Consider the following 19,214-nt stretch of genomic DNA (forward strand, 5'->3'; position numbering starts at 1 on the left):
CGCGTCTGTCGTGACCACCGCCCAGGATGGGGGTAGGAAGGATCTTCCCTGTGATAATGAGGTGGGAAGAAGCCACCAGTGCAGAGAGTCCTTGGCCGTCTGGGAAAGGGAGACTTTCCTGTCCAGGGATGTTGACTTCCCGTCCCATTGGCGGAGAATGTCCCATTGAAGTGGGCGCAGATGAAACTGCGCAAACGGAACCGCTTCCATTGCCGCCACCATCTTCCCGAGGAAGTGCATGAGGCGTCTTAAGGAGTGCGACTGACTTTGAAGGAGAGCCTGCACCCCAGTCTGCAGTGACCTCTGCTTGTCCAGCGGAAGCTTCACTATCGCTGAGAGAGTATGAAACTCCATGCCAAGATACGTTAGTGATTGGGTCGGTGACAGATTTGACTTTGAGAAGTTGATGATCCACCCGAACGTCTGGAGAGTCTCCAGTGCAACGTTCAGGCTGAGTTGGCATGCCTCTTGAGAGGGTGCCTTGACCAGTAGATCGTCCAAGTAAGGGATCACAGAGTGTCCCTGAGAGTGCAAGACTGCTACCACTGCCGCCATGATCTTGGTGAACACCCGTGGGGCTGTCGCTAGACCAAATGGCAGAGCTACGAACTGAAGATGGTCGTCTCCTATCACGAAGCGTAGAAAGCGTTGGTGCTCTGTAGCAATCGGCACGTGGAGATAAGCATCCTTGATGTCTATTGATGCTAGGAAATCTCCTTGAGACATTGAGGCAATGACTGAGCGGAGGGATTCCATCCGGAACCGCCTGGCGTTCACATGCTTGTTGAGCAGTTTTAGGTCCAGAACAGGACGGAATGAGCCGTCCTTTTTTGGCACCACAAAGAGATTGGAGTAAAAACCTAGACCTCGTTCCTGAATAGGAACAGGGACCACCACTCCTTCTGCTCTTAGAGAATTCACCGCCTGCAGAAGGGCATCTGCTCGGTCGGGATGTGGGGAAGTTCTGAAGAACCGAGGCGGAGGACGAGAACTGAACTCTATCCTGTACCCGTGAGACAAAATGTCTGTTACCCACCGGTCTTTGACCTGTGGCAGCCAAATGTCGCAAAAGCGGGAGAGCCTGCCACCGACCGAGGATGCGGAGGGAGGCGGCCGAAAGTCATGAGGCAGCCACCTTGGAAGCGGTACCTCCGGTTGCTTTCTTGGGGCGTGAGTGAGCCCGCCATGAATCAGAGCTCCTTTGCTCTTTCTGAGTCCCTTTGGACGAGGAGAATTGGGGCTTGCCCGAGCCTCGAAAGGACCGAAACCTTGACTGCCACTTCCTCTGTGGAGGTTTGCTTGATCTGGGCTGGGGTAAGGAGGAGTCCTTACCTTTGGACTGTTTGATGATTTCCGCCAATTGCTCACCAAACAGTCTGTCTCCAGATAATGGCAAGCTGGTTAAACATTTTTTAGAAGCAGAATCTGCTTTCCATTCCTTTAACCACAAGGCTCTGCGCAAAACTACAGAGTTGGCAGAAGCCATTGAGGTACGGCTCGTAGAGTCCAGTACCGCATTGATAGCGTAGGTCGCAAACGCAGACATTTGCGTAGTTAGGGACGCCATTTGCGGCACTGCTGGACGTATGAGAGAGTCCACCTGTGCCAGACCAGCTGAAATAGCTTGGAGCGCCCACACGGCCGCGAATGCTGGAGCAAACGACGCGCCGATAGCTTCATAGACAGATTTCAACCAAAGGTCCATCTGTCTGTCATTGGCATCTTTAAGTGAAGCCCCATCCTCCACTGCAACTATGGATCTAGCTGCAAGCCTGGATATTGGAGGGTCCACTTTTGGACACTGGGTCCAGCGTTTGACCACGTCAGGGGGAAAAGGATACCGTGTATCCTTAAGGCGTTTAGAAAAACGCTTGTCCGGATAAGTATTATGTTTCTGGATGGATTCTCTGAAGTCAGAGTGGTCCAGAAAAGTACTCAATTTACGCTTGGGATACAGGAAATGGAATTTCTCCTGCTGTGCAGCTGCCTCCTCTGCAGAAGGGGCTGGGGGAGAAATATCCAACAGCCTATTGATGGCCGCTATAAGGTCATTTACCATGGCGTCACCATCTGGCGTATCCAAATTGAGTGCGGCGTCAGGACAAGACTCCTGATCACCCACCTCTGAACCCTCATATAGGGACCCTTCTCGCTGAGACCCTGATCCACGTGATGACGTGGAGGGTCTCTCCCAGCGAGCTCGCTTAGGCGGGCTGGAACTGTCATCGGAGTCAGAGCCCTCAGCCTGTGATGCCTGGGACCCCCTTGAAGTACGGATTAGTTCCAACTGAGGGGGACCGGGGAACATAGACACAGCAGTGTCTATGGTCTGAGCAACTGGCCTGGACTGCAAGGTTTCCAGGATTTTTGTCATAGTCACAGACATTTTATCAGCAAAGACTGCAAATTCTGTCCCCGTCACCGGGGCAGGGTTCACAGGCGTCTCTGCCTGGGCTACCACCACAGTAGGCTCTGGCTGACGAAGTGCCACTGGGACTGAACATTGCACACAATGAGAGTCGTTGGAGCCTGCTGGTAGATTAGCCCCACATGCTGTACAAGTAGTGTATACAGCCCGTGCCTTGGCACCCTTGCGTTTTGCGGATGACATGCTGTTGTCTCCTCAAGCAATATAGGGTGTACAGCCAAGAAGCGACCTTACAGTGCAGTATTAAATATATCTAGACGCAGCAGTGTCTATGTACAGTGACAAATATAACACTGTGGCACTAGAGGGGCTGCACGTATGTGCTGCTTACCGCCCGCTGAGTGCGGGTGTGTGGTCGCCAGAACCCCCTAGCCTGGGTCCCCCAGAGCCTGCGTGTGTTCTCCAGCCAGACTGCATGTGTATAATGGCTGCCGGCGTCCTGGGGAGCTGCAAGCCTGGGGGCGGGCCTAGGGCGTGCACAGAGAAAAAGCGCGAAGCCTGTGTCTACTGTGCTCAGTGAGAGGGCTGGAGCATGTAAATCGTGCCCCAGCCCTCGGCGCTGCTGATTGAATAACGTCTCTCCCCTACCCTGATTGACAGGGTGGGGGCGTTAACGAAGCGGAGCTAGGCCGCAGAAAGCCGGGGACTAAAGTTATAAGCGCCGCCGCCGTAAAAGCGCGGTCGGCGCGACCCCGGCGCACTACAAGTCGCAGCTGCGCCGCCGCTCCAGGGGAGGTCGGCGCGGCGATCCACACACATAAAGTCCCCCAGTAATCTGCGGGGACTATAAGCCCAGCGCACAGCGCTACAGTCCCCGGCGCACTAGCACACCCAGCAAGCCTGGGGTGCGCGTGGCCTGCCATACGGGGACACAGAGTACCTGAAAGTTGCAGGGCCTTGTCCCTGAACGGCACTCCCGCTCCACATCCAGCAGGTTCTATGGGTCTGTGGATGGAGCCCGGCCTCAGGGCTTGGTGGCCGGTAAGATCCCACTTCCTCAGAGCCCCTCAGGGGGATGGGGAAGGAAAACAGCATGTGGGCTCCAGCCTCCGTACCCGCAATGGGTACCTCAACCTTACAAACCACAAGTGGGGTAAGAAGGGAGCATGCTGGGGGCCCTAGTATGGGCCCTCTTTTCTTCCATCCGATATAGTCAGCAGCTACTGCTGACTAAACAGTGGAGCTATGCATGGATGTCTGACCTCCTTCGCACAAAGCAGAAAACTGGTGAGCCAGTGATCCCACTGGGGGTGTATAGCCAGAAGGGGAGGGGCCTTACACTTTTTAGTGTAATTGCTTTGTGTGGCCTCCGGAGGCAGTGCTATACACCCAATCGTCTGGGTCTCCCAATAGAGCGCCGAAGAAATAAGCTAGTGCCTTGGCACCCTTACTCTTTAAGAGCAGACAACAGCATGTCGTCCGCAGAGTAATCAGTGAGGGTATACAGCCAAAAGCAAATAATGCTGCCGAACAGTGAGATCATATACCATATAAATAAACACACATATACACATATATATATATATATATATATATATATATATATATATATATATATATATATATATATATATATATATATATATATATATATATATATATATATATATATATATATATATATATATATATATATATATATATATATATTTATATATATATATATTATATATATATATACACTGCGGCACCAAGGGGGGTCAGCACCTGAAAACTGGTGCCCCACAGTGCTCAGTGAGGGGGAAGGAGGATACCAACGTATGCTCCAGCCCTCCCTGCCGACGTCCAGTCGGCCGTCCCGTCGTTACCCCTGACTGGCAGGCCCGAGAACGGGTATATGGTACTAGGCCGCAAGAGCCGGGGACTAAATTTAAAAACGCGGCCGACAAACGTGGCGCGGTCGTCCCAGTCTCACAAACCACTCAGCCACCGCTGCGGCATTTGTAACACAGATGCTGCATGCACCGTCCCTCAGGGGACACAGAGTACCTTATGATGCAGGGCTCTGTCCCTGATGATGTCCAGTCTCCTGTCAGTCAGAATCCCCCAGGGGCTGCGGATGGAGCCCGGTCCCAGTGCATGGCGACCGGTTAGGATCCCCCTCTCCCAGAGCAGTGTGCAGATTCTGAGATCCTCCACCGGCAGAATTATAACAATGGCTGCCGGCGTTCCGAGGGGAGGAGAGAGCCGTGGGCGGAACCGCAAAAGTGCGGGAACCTGGTGGCCCATAGTGATCAGTGAGGGGGGCGGAGGACAGCGAAGTGTGCTCCAGCCCTCACTGTCGGCATCATACCGACCGTCCCGCCTTTCTCCCTGACTGGCAGGCTCAGGGGCGGGAGTTTACCCACTAGGCCGCAAAAGCCGGGGACTAAAGTAAAAAACCGCGGCCGACAAACAGGCACGGTCGGCGCGGTAGTCCCAGACAAAAAATCCACACCGCAGTCGCAGCTGCGTCTGAGGCCAAGGTGCTTCATGCACCGTCCCAACGGGGACACAGAGTACCTGTAGATGCAGGGCCATGTCCCTGACGATACTCCGTCTCCTGTCCGGCAGATTCCCCCAGGGGCTGCGGAGGGAGCCCGGTCCCAGTGGCTGGATGACCGGTTAGGATCCCACTTCCCCAGAGCCCCTAAGGGATGGGGAAGGAAAACGGCATGTGGCTCCTGCCTGTGTACCCGCAATGGGTACCTCAACCTTAACAGCACCGCCGACTCAGTGGGGTGAGAAGGGAGCATGCCGGGGGCCCTGTTATGGGCCCTCTTTTCTTCCATCCGATATAATCAGCAGCTGCTGCTGACTAAAATGTGGAGCATTGTGTGCATGTGTGCCTCCTTCAACACAAAGCATAAAACTGATGAGCCCGTGATGCACGGGAGGGTGTATAGCAGAGGGGAGGGGTTACACTTTTTAAAGTGTAATACTTTGTGTGGCCTCCGGAGGCAGAAGCTATACACCCAATTGTCTGGGTCTCCCAATGGAGCGACAAAGAAAAAAACCTTTACCCCTGTCAGTGCTTTGTGGAGATATAGAGATATAGATAGATAGATAGATAGATAGATAGATAGATAGATAGATAGATAGATAGATAGATAGATAGATAGATAGATAGATAGATAGATAGATAGAGATATAGAGATACAGTGCCTACAAGTAGTCTTCAACCCCCTGCAGATTTAGCAGGTTTACACATTCGGAATTAACTTGGCATTGTGACATTTGGACTGTAGATCAGCCTATCAGCCTGGAAGTGTGAAATGCACTGCAGCAAAAAAGAATGTTATTTCTTTTTTTATTTTTTTTTTTTAAATTGTGAAAAGTTTATTCAGAGGGTCATTTATTATTCAACCCCTCAAACCACAAGAATTCTGTTTGGTTCCCCTAAAGTATTAAGAAGTATTTCAGGCACAAAGAACAATGAGCTTCACATGTTTGGATTAATTATCTCTTTTTCCAGCCTTTTCTGACTAATTAAGACCCTCCCCAAACTTGTGAACAGCACTCATACTTGGTCAACATGGGAAAGACAAAAGGAGCATTCCAAGGCCATCAGAGACAAGATCGTGGAGGGTCACAAGGCTGGCAAGGGGTACAAAACCCTTTCCAAGGAGTTGGGCCTACCTGTCTCTACTGTTGGGAGCATCAATCATCCGGAAGTGGAAGGCTTATGGAACTACCTTTAGCCTTCCACGGCCTGGACAGCCTTTGAAAGTTTCCACCCGTGCCGAGGCCAGGCTTGTCCGAAGAGTCAAGGCTAACCCAAGGACAACAAGGAAGGAGCTCCGGGAAGATCTCATGGCAGTGGGGACATTGGTTTCAGTCAATACCATAAGTAACGTACTCCACCGCAATGGTCTCCGTTCCAGACGAGCCCGTAAGGTACTTTTACTTTCAAAGCGTCATGTCAAGGCTTGTCTACAGTTTGCTCATGATCACTTAGAGGACTCTGAGACAGACTGGTTCAAGGTTCTCTGGTCTGATGAGACCAAGATCGAGATCTTTGGTGCCAACCACACACGTGACATTTGGAGACTGGATGGCACTGCATACGACCCCAAGAATAACATCCCTACAGTCAAGCGTGGTGGTGGCAGCATCATGCTGTGGGGCTGTTTCTCAGCCAAGGGGCCTGGCCATCTGGTCCGCATCCATGGGAAGATGGATAGCACGGCCTACCTGGAGATTTTGGCTAAGAACCTCCACTCCTCCATCAAGGATCTTAAGATGGGTCGTCATTTCATCTTCCAACAAGACAACGACCCAAAGCACACAGCCAAGAAAACCAAGGCCTGGTTCAAGAGGGAAAAAATCAAGGTGTTGCAGTGGCCTAGTCAGTCTCCTGACCTTAACCCAATTGAAAACTTGTGGAAGGAGCTCAAGATTAAAGTCCACATGAGACACCCAAAGAACCTAGATAACTTGGAGAAGATCTGCATGGAGGAGTGGGCCAAGATAACTCCAGAGACCTGTGCCGGCCTGATCAGGTCTTATAAAAGACGATTATTAGCTGTAATTGCAAACAAGGGTTATTCCACAAATTATTAAACCTAAAGGTTGAATAATAATTGACCCACACTTTTATGTTGAAAATTTATTAAAATTTAACTGAGCAACATAACTTGTTGGTTTGTAAGATTTATGCATCTGTTAATAAATCCTGCTCTTGTTTGAAGTTTGCAGGCTCTAACTTATTTGCATCTTATCAAACCTGCTAAATCTGCAGGGGGTTGAATACTACTTGTAGGCACTGTATAGAGATATACATAGATAGATAGAGATACATTATATATATATTATATATATATATATATATATATGTATGTATGTGTGTGTGTCATAACAAAGAAGCTATGGCTTTATGAAAGGGAATCTCTGTCACCAGGTTTTTTGCTATGGAATCTAAAAGTAGCATGATGTAGGGTCTGAGATCCTGATTCCAGTGATGTGTCACTTACTGGTCTGCTTAGTGCAGTTTTGCTAGAATCCCTGTCTTCTCTGCAGTAGATGTAGCAGAGCTCATAATGCTGAGCAGTGTATAACCCCGCCCACACCCCTGATTGGCAGCTTTCTTTATATACTGTACATTGTCAGCAAGATGCCAATCAGTGGTGGGGGTGGGGTTACACAGATTAGCCTGACTGGCACATGATAACTAGTCCTGCACTGATAATCTGCTGCTGATAAAACTCTAATTGCATTGAAACTACAACACACAGCGCCCAGTAAGTGACATAGCTGTAAACAGGGCCTCTGCCCCTACATTATGTGGCTCTCAGATTAAATAGCAAAAACCTGCTGACAGATGTTCTTTAATCATTATAATGCTAAGACTGGAACCTGTCATATCACAGGAGTTCCTTCTATGGAAATTTTTTAAAGGGGATGGCCTGCTACAAATCAGTATCCTTAAATGTGCCTAAAAGTGATAGAAACTATTAGGCTGCGTGCCCACGATCAGGAATAGCAGTATTTTGGATGTAGTGTGTTTTTGCAGGTTCCAAAACTCAGCGTTGTACCAGCAGAATGGATGGGATTTAGAGACATCTCCTGCCCGCTGTGCTTTTTTTTCTCCGCAGCAAAAACAGACACTTGGCGCAGCTTTCCGAGCAGCAGCATGTCAGTTTATGATTGCAAAGACACTAGTGTTCTCCACAGGGAGAGCATAGCTAAAATCCACAGCGCCTCAAACCCTGATCGTGGGCACTGGCAGCTGTGTTCTCCTGCGGAGAAACTGGCGTCCAGGACGCAGCATGTCCGCATCGTGGGCACGTACCCTTACCATACTTCATCCAAGCTTCCTCCATTCTAAACATCCACTCTGGTCCCGACCGGTCAACTTTTGCCCTGTGCTCAAAACCGGGCAGCGTTTCTTAAATTGTTTTCTGAAAAGGAGGCTGGCTCAGCTTTTATACATGACACAGGTCAGCCAGCCCCCTTCATACAGACCACTATCAACAAGCCAACTCAGGAGACGTTCAGCACAAAAAGGGGAAGTGGACTTGCCGGAACCGGAGAGCTTACCTTCAGATCAGGATATTTCTGGAAAGTGGAAGCATATTAAGCTGTATAATGCAAAGATTAATGCACTCTCTCCTTCAACTGGAGAGCCCCTTTAAATCATCACTTGTTGGGGTGGTCATGAGGAGTTAAAGGGATCCTGTCAGGTGCAATATGCAGCCAGGATAACGAGCAGTCCTTGGTGCATAGTGATAATCCCTGCATCTAGTGGCATACATAGAGATATTTAGAAAAAGTAGAGAATTTTGTTTACTTACCGTAAATTCTTTTTCTTATAGTTCCGTATTGGGAGACCCAGACCATGGTGTATAGCTTCTGCCTCCGGAGGACACACAAAGTACTACACTCAAAAGTGTAGCTCCTCCCTCTGAGCTTATACACCCCCTGGGGAACCAGATCTAGCCAGTTTAGTGCAAAAGCTGAAGGAGAATAGCCACCCACAAGTAAAAACAGAGCAAGAGCCGGAACAACCGGAGACTCTGTCCACGACAACAGCCGGTGATAACACGCGGAACAAGAAACTGCCAACAGGCAACAGGGAGAGTGCTGGGTCTCCCAATACGGAACTATAAGAAAAAGAATTTACGGTAAGTAACAAAATTCTCTTTTTCTTTATCGTTCCTATGGGAGACCCAGACCATGGGACGTCTCAAAGCAATCCATGGGTGGGAATAAACACAGACAAACTGAGTAGGCGGAGCCCAACTTCACAAATGGGCGACAGCCGCCTGAAGGATGCGTCTGCCCAAGCTCGCATCTGCCGAAGCATGAGCATGCACTTGGTAGTGCTTTGAAAAGGTATGCAGGCTAGTCCAAGTGGCAGCCTGACAGACTTGCTGAGCCGTAGCCTGGTGCCTGAAAGCCCAAGAGGCACAGACAGCTCTGGTCGAGTGTGCCTTGATCCCCGGCGGGGGAGGCACCTGAGAACACTGGTAGGCATCCGAAATGGTCGACCTAATCCAACGGGCTAAGGTCGGCTTAGAAGCAGAGAGGCCCTTACGCCGACCTGTGGTTAGCACAAAAAGAGAGGTGCACCGCCTAAGAGCAGCGGTGCGAGACACATAAATCCGGAGCGCCCGCACCAGATCCAGAGTATGCAACGCTTTTTCAAAGCGATGAACAGGAGCCGGACAAAAGGAAGTTAGGGTAATGTCCTGGTTAAGGTGGAAAGGAGAAACCACCTTAGGGAGAAAGTCCGGAGTCGGACGGAGAACCACCTTGTCTTGATGAAAAAACAAAAAAGGTGACTTCGAAGAGAGCGCAGCCAAATCAGAGACTCTCCTGGGGGAAGTTATGGCCACTAGAAAGACCACTTTCTGTGAAAGACGAAACAAAGAAACCTCCCTAAGAGGCTCAAAGGGGGGTTTCTGCAAAACCGTGAGAACCAAATTGAGGTCCCAGGGATCCAAGGGCCACCGGTAAGGCGGAATGATGTGAGACGCACCTTGCATGAAGGTGCGGACCTGAGCCAGCCGGGCGATACGCCGCTGGAACAGCACTGACAGAGCCGAGACTTATCCCTTGAGAGAGTTGAGGACAGTCCCATCTGCAGACCGGACTGTAGAAAAGACAGAAGGGTCGGCAAGGAAAAAGGCCAAGGAGGATGGCCGGAAGAGCGACACCAGGACAGGAACATTTTCCAAGTCCTGTGATAGATCTTGGCAGAGGAAGACTTACGGGCCCGAGTCATAGTGGAGATGACTTCAGGAGGGATACCAGAAGTCGTCAAGATCCAGGACTCAAGAGCCACGCCGTCAATCTGAGAGCCGCAGAATTCTGGCGGAAAAACGGACCTTGTGAGAGAAGGTCTGGACGGTCCGGAAGATGCCACGGCACCTCTACGGACAGATGGAGCAGGTCTGGGTACCAAGCTCGCCTGGGCCAGTCCGGAGCAATGAGGATGACTCGACGGCCCTCCATTCTGATCTTGCGCAGAACTCTGGGCAAGAGAGCTAGAGGGGGAAACACGTAGGACAGACGAAACTGGGACCAGTCTTGAACCAGAGCGTCCGCGGCGAAGGCCTGAGGATCGTGGGAGCGAGCCACGTAAACCGGAACCTTGTTGTTGTGACGGGATGCCATTAGGTCCACTTCCGGAGTGCCCCACTTGCGGCAGATTGACTGAAACACTGCCGGATGCAGGGACCACTCGCCACTGTCCACGGTCTGACGGCTGAGATAATCTGCTTCCCAGTTTTCCACGCCTGGGATGTGGACTGCGGATATGGTGGACTTGGAGTCCTCCGTCCATTGAAGGATGCGTTGTACCTCCAACATTGCCAGGCGGCTGCGTGTCCCGCCTTGGTGATTGATGTAGGCAACCGCTGTCGCGTTGTCTGACTGGACTAGGATGTGCTTGCCCGCCAATAGGTGGTGAAAAGCTAGGAGAGCCAGAAGCACTGCTCTGGTTTCCAGCACATTGATTGAAAGGGCTGACTCGGACAGAGTCCAAGTGCCCTGTGCTCGGCGGTGGAGACATACCGTTCCCCAGCCGGATAGACTGGCATCCGTGGTGAGGATCACCCAGGACGGGGCCAGGAAGGAGCGTCCCTGAGACAGAGAGAGGGGCCGAAGCCACCACTGAAGAGAGCTCCTGGTCTGTGGCGACAGAGCCACTAACCTGTGCAAGGAGGAAGGCCGCTTGTCCCAACAGCGGAGAATGTCCAGCTGCAGTGGACGCAGATGGAACTGGGCAAAGGGAACAGCCTCCATTGACGCCACCATCTGACCCAGCACCTGCATCAGGTGCCTGATGGAATAACGGCGGGGCCTCAGTAGAGAGCGTACCGCCAGTTGGAGGGACTGCTGTTTGATTAAGGGCAACTTCACAAGTGCCGGCAGAGTCTCGAACTGCATCCCTAGGTACGTGAGCCTCTGGGTCGGAGTCAGAGTGGATTTGGGCAGATTGACAAGCCACCCGAATTGGACTAGAGTGGCGAGAGTGAGCGAGACACTCCGCTGACAGTCTGCGCTGGATGAAGCCTTGACTAGAAGGTCATCCAGGTAAGAAATCACTGCCAACCCCTGGAGGTGCAGAACCGCAACCACTGCTGCCATGACCTTGGTGAATACCCGAGGGGCCGTGGCTAACCCGAAGGGAAGAGCCACGAATTGGAAATGTTCCTCTCAGATTGCAAAACGTAACCAACGCTGGTGTGAAACTGCAATTGGCACATGCAGATAGGCATCTCTGATGTCGATGGATGCCAGGAAATCCCCTTGGGTCATTGAGGCAATGACTGACCGCAGAGACTCCATGTGAAAATGCCGCACCTGAACATGCTTGTTGAGAAGCTTGAGATCCAGGATGGGCTGGAAGGAACCGTCCTTTTTGGGGACTAGGAAGAGATTTGAGTAGACACCTCTGAACCGTTCCCGGGCGGGAACCGGTACAATTACTCCGTTGGCCTGCAAGGATGCCACGGCCTGAGAGAAGGCGGCGGCCTTGGAGCAGGGAGGAGTTGACATAAAAAATCTGTCTGGAGGGTTGGAAGAGAATTCTATCCTGTAGCCGTGGGAGATGATATCCCGCACCCACTGATCGGAGACGTGTTGAAACCACGCGTCACCAAAGTGGGAGAGCCTGCCACCGACTAAGGACGTTGCTGGCGCGGACAGATAGTCAAGAGGAGGCTGCCTTAGTGGCAGCAGCTCCTGCGGTCTTCTGTGGACGCGCTTTTGTGCGCCAGTTGGATTTTTGGTCCTTGGCTGAGTTAGTGGACGAGGCCGAGGGCTTAGAGGACGACCAGTTGGAGGAACGAAAGGAACGAAACCTCGACTGATTCCTACCCTGGACAGGTTTCCTGGTTTTGGTTTGTGGCATGGAAGTACTCTTCCCGCCAGTAGCCTCCTTAATAATTTCATCCAGCTGTTCACCGAACAGCCTGGACCCAGCAAAAGGGAGTCCAGCAAGGTACTTCTTTGAAGAAGCATCTGCCTTCCACTCTCGAAGCCACAAGATCCTACGGATAGCGAGTGAATTAGCCGAAGCCACCGCAGTGCGGTGAGAAGCCTCCAGCATGGCAGACATGGCATAGGATAAAAAAGCTGAAGCTTGGTAAGTTAAGGTATCCATTTCGGGCATAGATTCCCTGGCGAGGGAATGCATCTCCTCTAGAGAAGCAGAGATGGCTTTGAGAGCCCACACTGCTGCAAACGTCGGAGAAAACGAGGCCCCTGCCGCCTCATATACAGATTTGGCCAGAAGGTCAACCTGGCGGTCAGTGGAATCCTTAAGAGAGGTGCCATCAGCCACTGATACAACGGTCCGGGCTGAGAGTCTAGACACCGGGGGGTCTACCTTTGGTGAATGAGCCCACTCCTTGACCACCTCAGGTGGAAAGGGAAAACGGTCATCAGAACCACGCTTTGGGAAGCGTTTGTCAGGACAGGCCCTAGGCTTGGTCACAGCGGCCTGAAAACTGGAGTGGTAAAAGAACACACTCTTTGTCCTCTTAGGCGAGGTAAACTGGTGCTTTTCTGCCAGAGAGGGTTGCTCCTCTGATACTGGCGGATTGAGATCCAGTACAGAATTAATGGACGCAATCAAATCACTAACATCTGAGTCACTTTCGGACAGATCAATGGGGCACATGGAGTTAGCCTCCGAGCCCCCTGTAAAGGCATCCTCCTCGTCCTGCGAGTCAGCTTCTGAAAAAGAGCCGCGGGACGAGGAAGGAGAGGGAGCCCTGCGTCTCCTCTTAGGAGGACGGGGTCTGGGACCAGATAATGAATCCTCTGTGAGCTCCGGTCCTGAGAGACCCCTAGCAGCAGAGGCACCCTGTGAAGGGGGCTGATGCATGTTCAGCAAAGTCCGGGACAGCTGTCCCATGGAGTCGGCAAAAGACTGGGAGATAGACCTAGATAAGGATTCTACCCAAGCCGGGGGTTCAGCCACAGGAGCCGGAGCAGCCGGAGAGACCACTGGGGGTGCGATTCCAGGCTGAGGCATAGTCAGGTTAGAGCAGGCATCACAATGTGGATAGGTGCTCGGTTCAGGCAGTAGGAGCTTACATGCAGTGCATACTGAATACAGCTTTGGAGCCTTGCTCCTCGTGTGAGACATGCTGCTGGAGTGGGGGCTCTGCCAGAACGACCCCCAGAGAGCATATACAGAGGTCCACAACCAGAGGTTGTGGCTTACCAGACCGCTGGAGCAGTGTTGTGTGCCCTCCAGATCCCGAAGCCCGGACCCCCAAGCACCTCAGCAGGGATGCTGCAGACCAGTGCTGATCGCAGGGAAAAACGCTGAGAAAATGGCGCCGAAGCGAAGAGAGGGGGCGGGACTCACTCTGAGAGCGGGATCTGGAGGGCCATAGAGACTTACAGGGGAGGAGACATGTACCCAGTGAGGAGTGTCCCTCCCCTGTGCAGAACGACCGCTGGGCGGAACCGCGCTGTCCCTCTGCATGAATGACATGCGAGGGCAGTGAAACCGAAAGTAGGCCTCCGGCGAAGCCGGGGCCTAAATTTGAGCGGTGCGGCCGGCGCGCAGGCACCATCGGCGCGGTTCTCAGGCGACAGCCAGAGAACCCGCCGGAAATGTCATAAAACTCACTCAGCACACTCTCCCACAACAATAAAGTACAGGGACCCCCAATATATAAACGTCTCAGGTACTTAGCTTGCTCCGGTCCAGCAGGATCCGGAAGGGCTGCGGATGGAGACCGGTCTCCTGCCAAGCATGGAGAACCGTGCTGGCTCCCACTTCAAGCCAGAGCCCAGGAGGGATGGTGAAGGAGCACGGCATGTAAGGCTCCAGCCTTGGAATCAACCTTAACAGCACCGCCGACACAGTGGGGTGAGAAGGGACATGCCGGGGGTCCAAGCTTGGACCCGCTTTTCTTCAAACTCTTTCCAAAAATGAAAAATCAGATGAGAATGCATGTGTGGATGTATGCCTCCTGAACACAAAGCGATAAACTGGCTAGATCCGGTTCTCCAGGGGGTGTATAAGCTCAGAGGGAGGAGCTACACTTTTGAGTGTAGTACTTTGTGTGTCCTCCGGAGGCAGAAGCTATACACCCAATGTCTGGGTCTCCCATAGGAACGATAAAGAAACATCTTTTATCGTATGCTAATGAGGCCAATGACTAGTCCCAAGGGCGTTAGTTCTCTTGGCTAGTCAGCCCCCTTAGCATGTAAGCACGCCCGTAACATGCTAATGAACGCACAGCATCAAAGGCATGGTCGGGCTCACCTCTGCTGCCACCGCTGGTTTTTGGCTCAGTGCGCAACATCAGAATGTACCCAGACTTCCAGTCATGCACACTACACCAGTTTGAAGCCGGGACATGTACACCCAGCTTCATAGTATGCGTGATCATGCGCACTGAGCCGAAAACTAGCGGTGGCAGCAGAGGTGAGCCTGACCATGCCTCTGATGCTGCGCATTCATTAGCATGATATGGGCATGCTTACATGCCAAGGGGGCCGACTAGCCAAGGGACCTAACGCCCTTTCGACTAGTCGCTAGCCTCATTAGCATATGATAAAATATCTTTAGAAATAGCTAGAGATTTTTAGAAAAAACGTATGCTACTAGCTACAGGGAACTTTAGGCAGGGATTAGCAATATGTACCCAGAACTGCTCGTGGCTCTGGGTGCATAGGCAACCTGACAGGTTCACTTTAAGTGGTACAAATTTTATATATTTTTTTAGGGCTGTAGATCAGTGGTGGCACGGTGGCTCAGTGGTTAGCACTGCAGCCTTGCAGCGCTGGGGTCCTGGGTTCAAATTCTACCAAGGACATCTGCAGGGAGTTTGTATGTTCTCCCAGTGTTTGCGTGGGTTTCCTCCGGGTACTCCGGTTTCCTCCCACACTCCAAAACATACTGATTGGGAACACTGTCCCCATTGGGGCTCACAATGTATGTAAAGCGCTGTGAAATTAATAGCGCTATATAAATTAATACATATCATCATCAGTGGGGTTCCAAGTTTGTCTTTTGCAAGGTACTGCGTTTGGCTCTTCCGTAAAAACATTGACTTACTATTGAGCCCATTCACTGCTCTGTCCATGAGCTCATGAAGAGGTTGAGTAAATAAGGGTCCTTTGAGCGGTCAGTGGGCCCTCAGGACTCAAACCCTCTCATCTTAAACACTTTTAGGGGAGCAGAAAATACTAGACAAAAAGTACTGTAAGTAACCTTTAAAGACGCACCGACGGGCCATAGATGGAACGTTTAAGACTAAAGTTGTGAACAGAGGGGGAAAAAAAAAAGCGTTGACAGATCTTCAATCTGATGACGAAACTTCCGTCAAAACGGTGAAAAACAATCGTCCCTTAAAAGCTACTGGAAATTGTAAACTCCTTCACTAGAGCATTGTATCACATACAATTTCTGGATCTAGCACAACCCTGGATATTATCAGGACTCCATGACAAGACTAGGCAGACGAGTGATATTAGTCAGGGTGACGACGTACCTTGAATGTGCCCAGACTTTCCTCCAGGTCCGCCAGCATGGACCACACTTTCAGGGACTTGTATAGCCTATTCTGCACCGGCTCCGAGGCATCAAAATATTCAGCCTTGCGTGCCGGTATCGCTGTGGCTTTCTGCAAGTAGAGACATAACAGATACCTATACTCAAAATACAAGGGGAGTACGGAAAATGATAACTGCCAGTGTGAGGGTAGGCCTGGGCTTTAGGCAGTTTGTCCACATGTAATAAGATCATCTGGGTGTGTAAATAATCAAAATATAAATGTCGTTGCATAATTATCTGTGTGTCTATACGACAATCGCACAGACGCCATAATACGATTCTAAGATGTGTGTACAGTAAGGTGTTAAAGATAACGAAGCCAAAAGGAACAATGATCAAAGAGGTAGTCATAACATACTGAGAGAATTTGTAATCAGTTGGTTCACACCATGTGGGATGTTAACTCCTTGTTCTTGCTCCAAGGTCGAAGTCGAATATGGTATTGTATAATCACAAGATTCTTTAACCCCTTAACGACCCATGACGTACTAGATACGTCATGGATCGTTTCCCGGTAAGCCCCGCCCCCTGCCGCCGGCGGGCGGCAGCGAGACGCGCTCATATCAGCTGTTATCAACAGCTGATGTGTGCCTGCTAGCCGCGGGTGGAATCGCTTCCACCCGCGGCCATTAACCCCTTACATTTCGCTGCCAAAGTCTTGGCAGCGATATGTATATGGGCGCCGCCATTACAGTGACTTACCCCGCCCCCGCCGGAAGTCACGTGACATGATCACGTGACTTTCGGCGGTTGCCATGGTAGCACAGGGTCATGTGATGACGCCTGTGGCTAACATGAGTCACTTCCTCTCAATGCCGGAATACAGCTGGCATTGAAAGTGAAGCAGCAAATCTGCAGTTCTCAGCTCTGTAGCTGAGATCTGCAGATTGTGCAAAGCGATCGGATTGCTGATCGCAATAGCCCCCTAGGGGGACTAGTAAAATAAAAAAAAAAAGTAAAAAAAAAAGTTTTAAAAAATTAAAAAAAAATAAAAAACCTAAAAGTTCAAATCACCCCCCTTTCACCCCATTGAAAATTAAAGGGTTAAAAAAATAAAAAATACACACATATTTGGTATCGCCGCGTTCAGAAATGCCCGATCTATCAAAATATAAAATCAATGAATCTGATCAGTAAACGGCGTAGCGGCAAAAAAATTCCAAACGCCAAAATTACGTTTTTTGGTCGCCGCAAATTTTGCGCAAAATGCAATAACAGGCGATCAAAACGTAGCATCTGCGCAAAAATGGTACCGTTAAGAACGTTAGGTCAAGACGCAAAAAATAAGCCATCACTGAGCCTCAGATCCTGAAAAATGAGAACGCTACGGGTTTTGGAAAATGGCGCAAAACGTGCGCCACGTTTTTCGGACAAGCTTGTGAATTTTTTTTAACCCCTTAGATACAAGTAAACCTATACATGTTTGGTGTCTATAAACTCGCACCGACCTGAGGCATCATACCCACACATCAGTTTTACCATATAGTGAACACGGTGAATAAAATATCCCAAAAACTATTGTACAATCCCACTTTTTTTGCAATTTTTCCGCACTTGGAATTTTTTTGCCGTTTTCCAGTACACTATATGGTAAAACTTATGGTTTCATTTAAAAGTACAACTCGTCCCGCAAAAAACAAGCCCTCATATGGCAAGATTGATGGAAAAATAAAAAAAGTTACGCCTCTCGGAAGAAGGGGAGCAAAAAACAAAAACGCAAAAACGGAAAGTGCCCGGGGGCTGAAGGGGTTAATACACGGGTCAGAAGCCTGCTTCTACTCAAACAGTGAACACGTCTCAGTGTGATCATTATTGTCAGAATTAATTATATCTGCGCAGATTGATTTGAAAGCCATCTCTGTGAATCGAACGGAGAGGGACCCCATTTGTGGTCTCCCCAAAATTCCCAACCTTGATACCGGCATGTATGATAAATTAGAGAGCTCAAACGTGACAACCATAACAACCTTTGGCGGTTGTCACTATAGCAAAGAAGGGAATTTTGTTTACTTACCGTAAATTCCTTTTCTTCTAGCTCCTATTGGGAGACCCACACAATTGGGTGTATAGCTTCTGTCTCCGGAGGCCACACAAAGTATTACACTTTAAAAAGTGTAACCCCTCCCCTCTGCCTATACACCCTCCCGTGCATCACGGGCTCCTCAGTTTTGGTGCAAAAGCAGGAAGGAGGAAACTTATAAATTGGTTTAAGGTAAATTCAATCCGAAGGATGTTCGGAGAACTGAAAACCATGAACCAAAAGAACCATTCAACATGAGTACACAAAAGAACAAACAGCCCGAAGGGAACAGGGGCGGGTGCTGGGTCTCCCAATAGGAGCTAGAAGAAAAGGAATTTACGGTAAGTAAACAAAATTCCCTTCTTTGTCGCTCCATTGGGAGACCCAGACAATTGGGACGTCCAAAAGCAGTCCCTGGGTGGGTAAAAGAATACCTCGATAAAAAAGAGACGAAAACGACCCCCTCTTACAGGTGGGCAACCGCCGCCTGAAGGACTCGCCTACCTAGACTGGCGTCTGCCGAAGCATAGGTATGCACCTGATAGTGTTTCGTGAAAGTGTGCAGACTAGACCAGGTAGCTGCCTGACACACCTGCTGAGCCGTAGCCCGGTGCCGCAATGCCCAGGACGCACCCACGGCTCTGGTAGAATGGGCTTTCAGCCCCGAAGGAAGCGGAAGCCCAGAAGAACGGTAGGCTTCAAGAATCGGTTCCTTGATCCACCGAGCCAAGGTTGACTTGGAAGCCTGCGAACCCTTACGCTGGCCAGCGACAAGGACAAAGAGCGCATCTGAACGGCGCAGGGGCGCCGTGCGAGACACGTAGAGCCGGAGTGCTCTCACCAGATCTAATGAGTGCAAATCCTTTTCACATTGGTGAATTGGATTAGGGCAAAATGAAGGTAAGGAGATATCCTGATTGAGATGAAAAGGAGATACCACCTTAGGGAGAAATTCCGGAACAGGACGCAGAACCACCTTATCCTGGTGAAAAACCAGGAAGGGGGCTTTGCATGACAGCGCTGCCAGCTCCGACACTCTACGGAGCGATGTAACTGCCACTAGAAGAAGGGAATTTTGTTACTTACCGTAAATTCCTTTTCTTCTAGCTCTTATTGGGAGACCCAGACGATTGGGGTATAGCTACTGCCCTCTGGAGGCCACACAAAGCACTACATTAAAAGTGCAAGGCCCCTCCCCCTCTGGCTATACCCCCCCCGTGGTATCACGGGTTCTCCAGTTTTAGTGCCAAAGCAAGAAG

General features: G+C 50.4%; 1 protein-coding gene across 1 annotated transcript in view; it reads right to left on the minus strand.

The window, feature by feature from the left end:
* XAB2 (XPA binding protein 2) overlaps positions 1-19,214 on the minus strand; it is a 113,193-nt gene that overhangs the window by 59,609 nt on the left and 34,370 nt on the right. The window contains exon 11 of the mRNA XM_075346366.1: positions 15,874-16,005. Within this exon, the coding sequence (XP_075202481.1) occupies positions 15,874-16,005 (132 nt within the window). The remainder of the gene's footprint in view (positions 1-15,873; positions 16,006-19,214) is intronic.

This window comes from Anomaloglossus baeobatrachus, chromosome 4 (assembly GCF_048569485.1).
Source record: "Anomaloglossus baeobatrachus isolate aAnoBae1 chromosome 4, aAnoBae1.hap1, whole genome shotgun sequence".
NCBI classification, from domain to species: Eukaryota; Metazoa; Chordata; class Amphibia; order Anura; family Aromobatidae; genus Anomaloglossus; species Anomaloglossus baeobatrachus.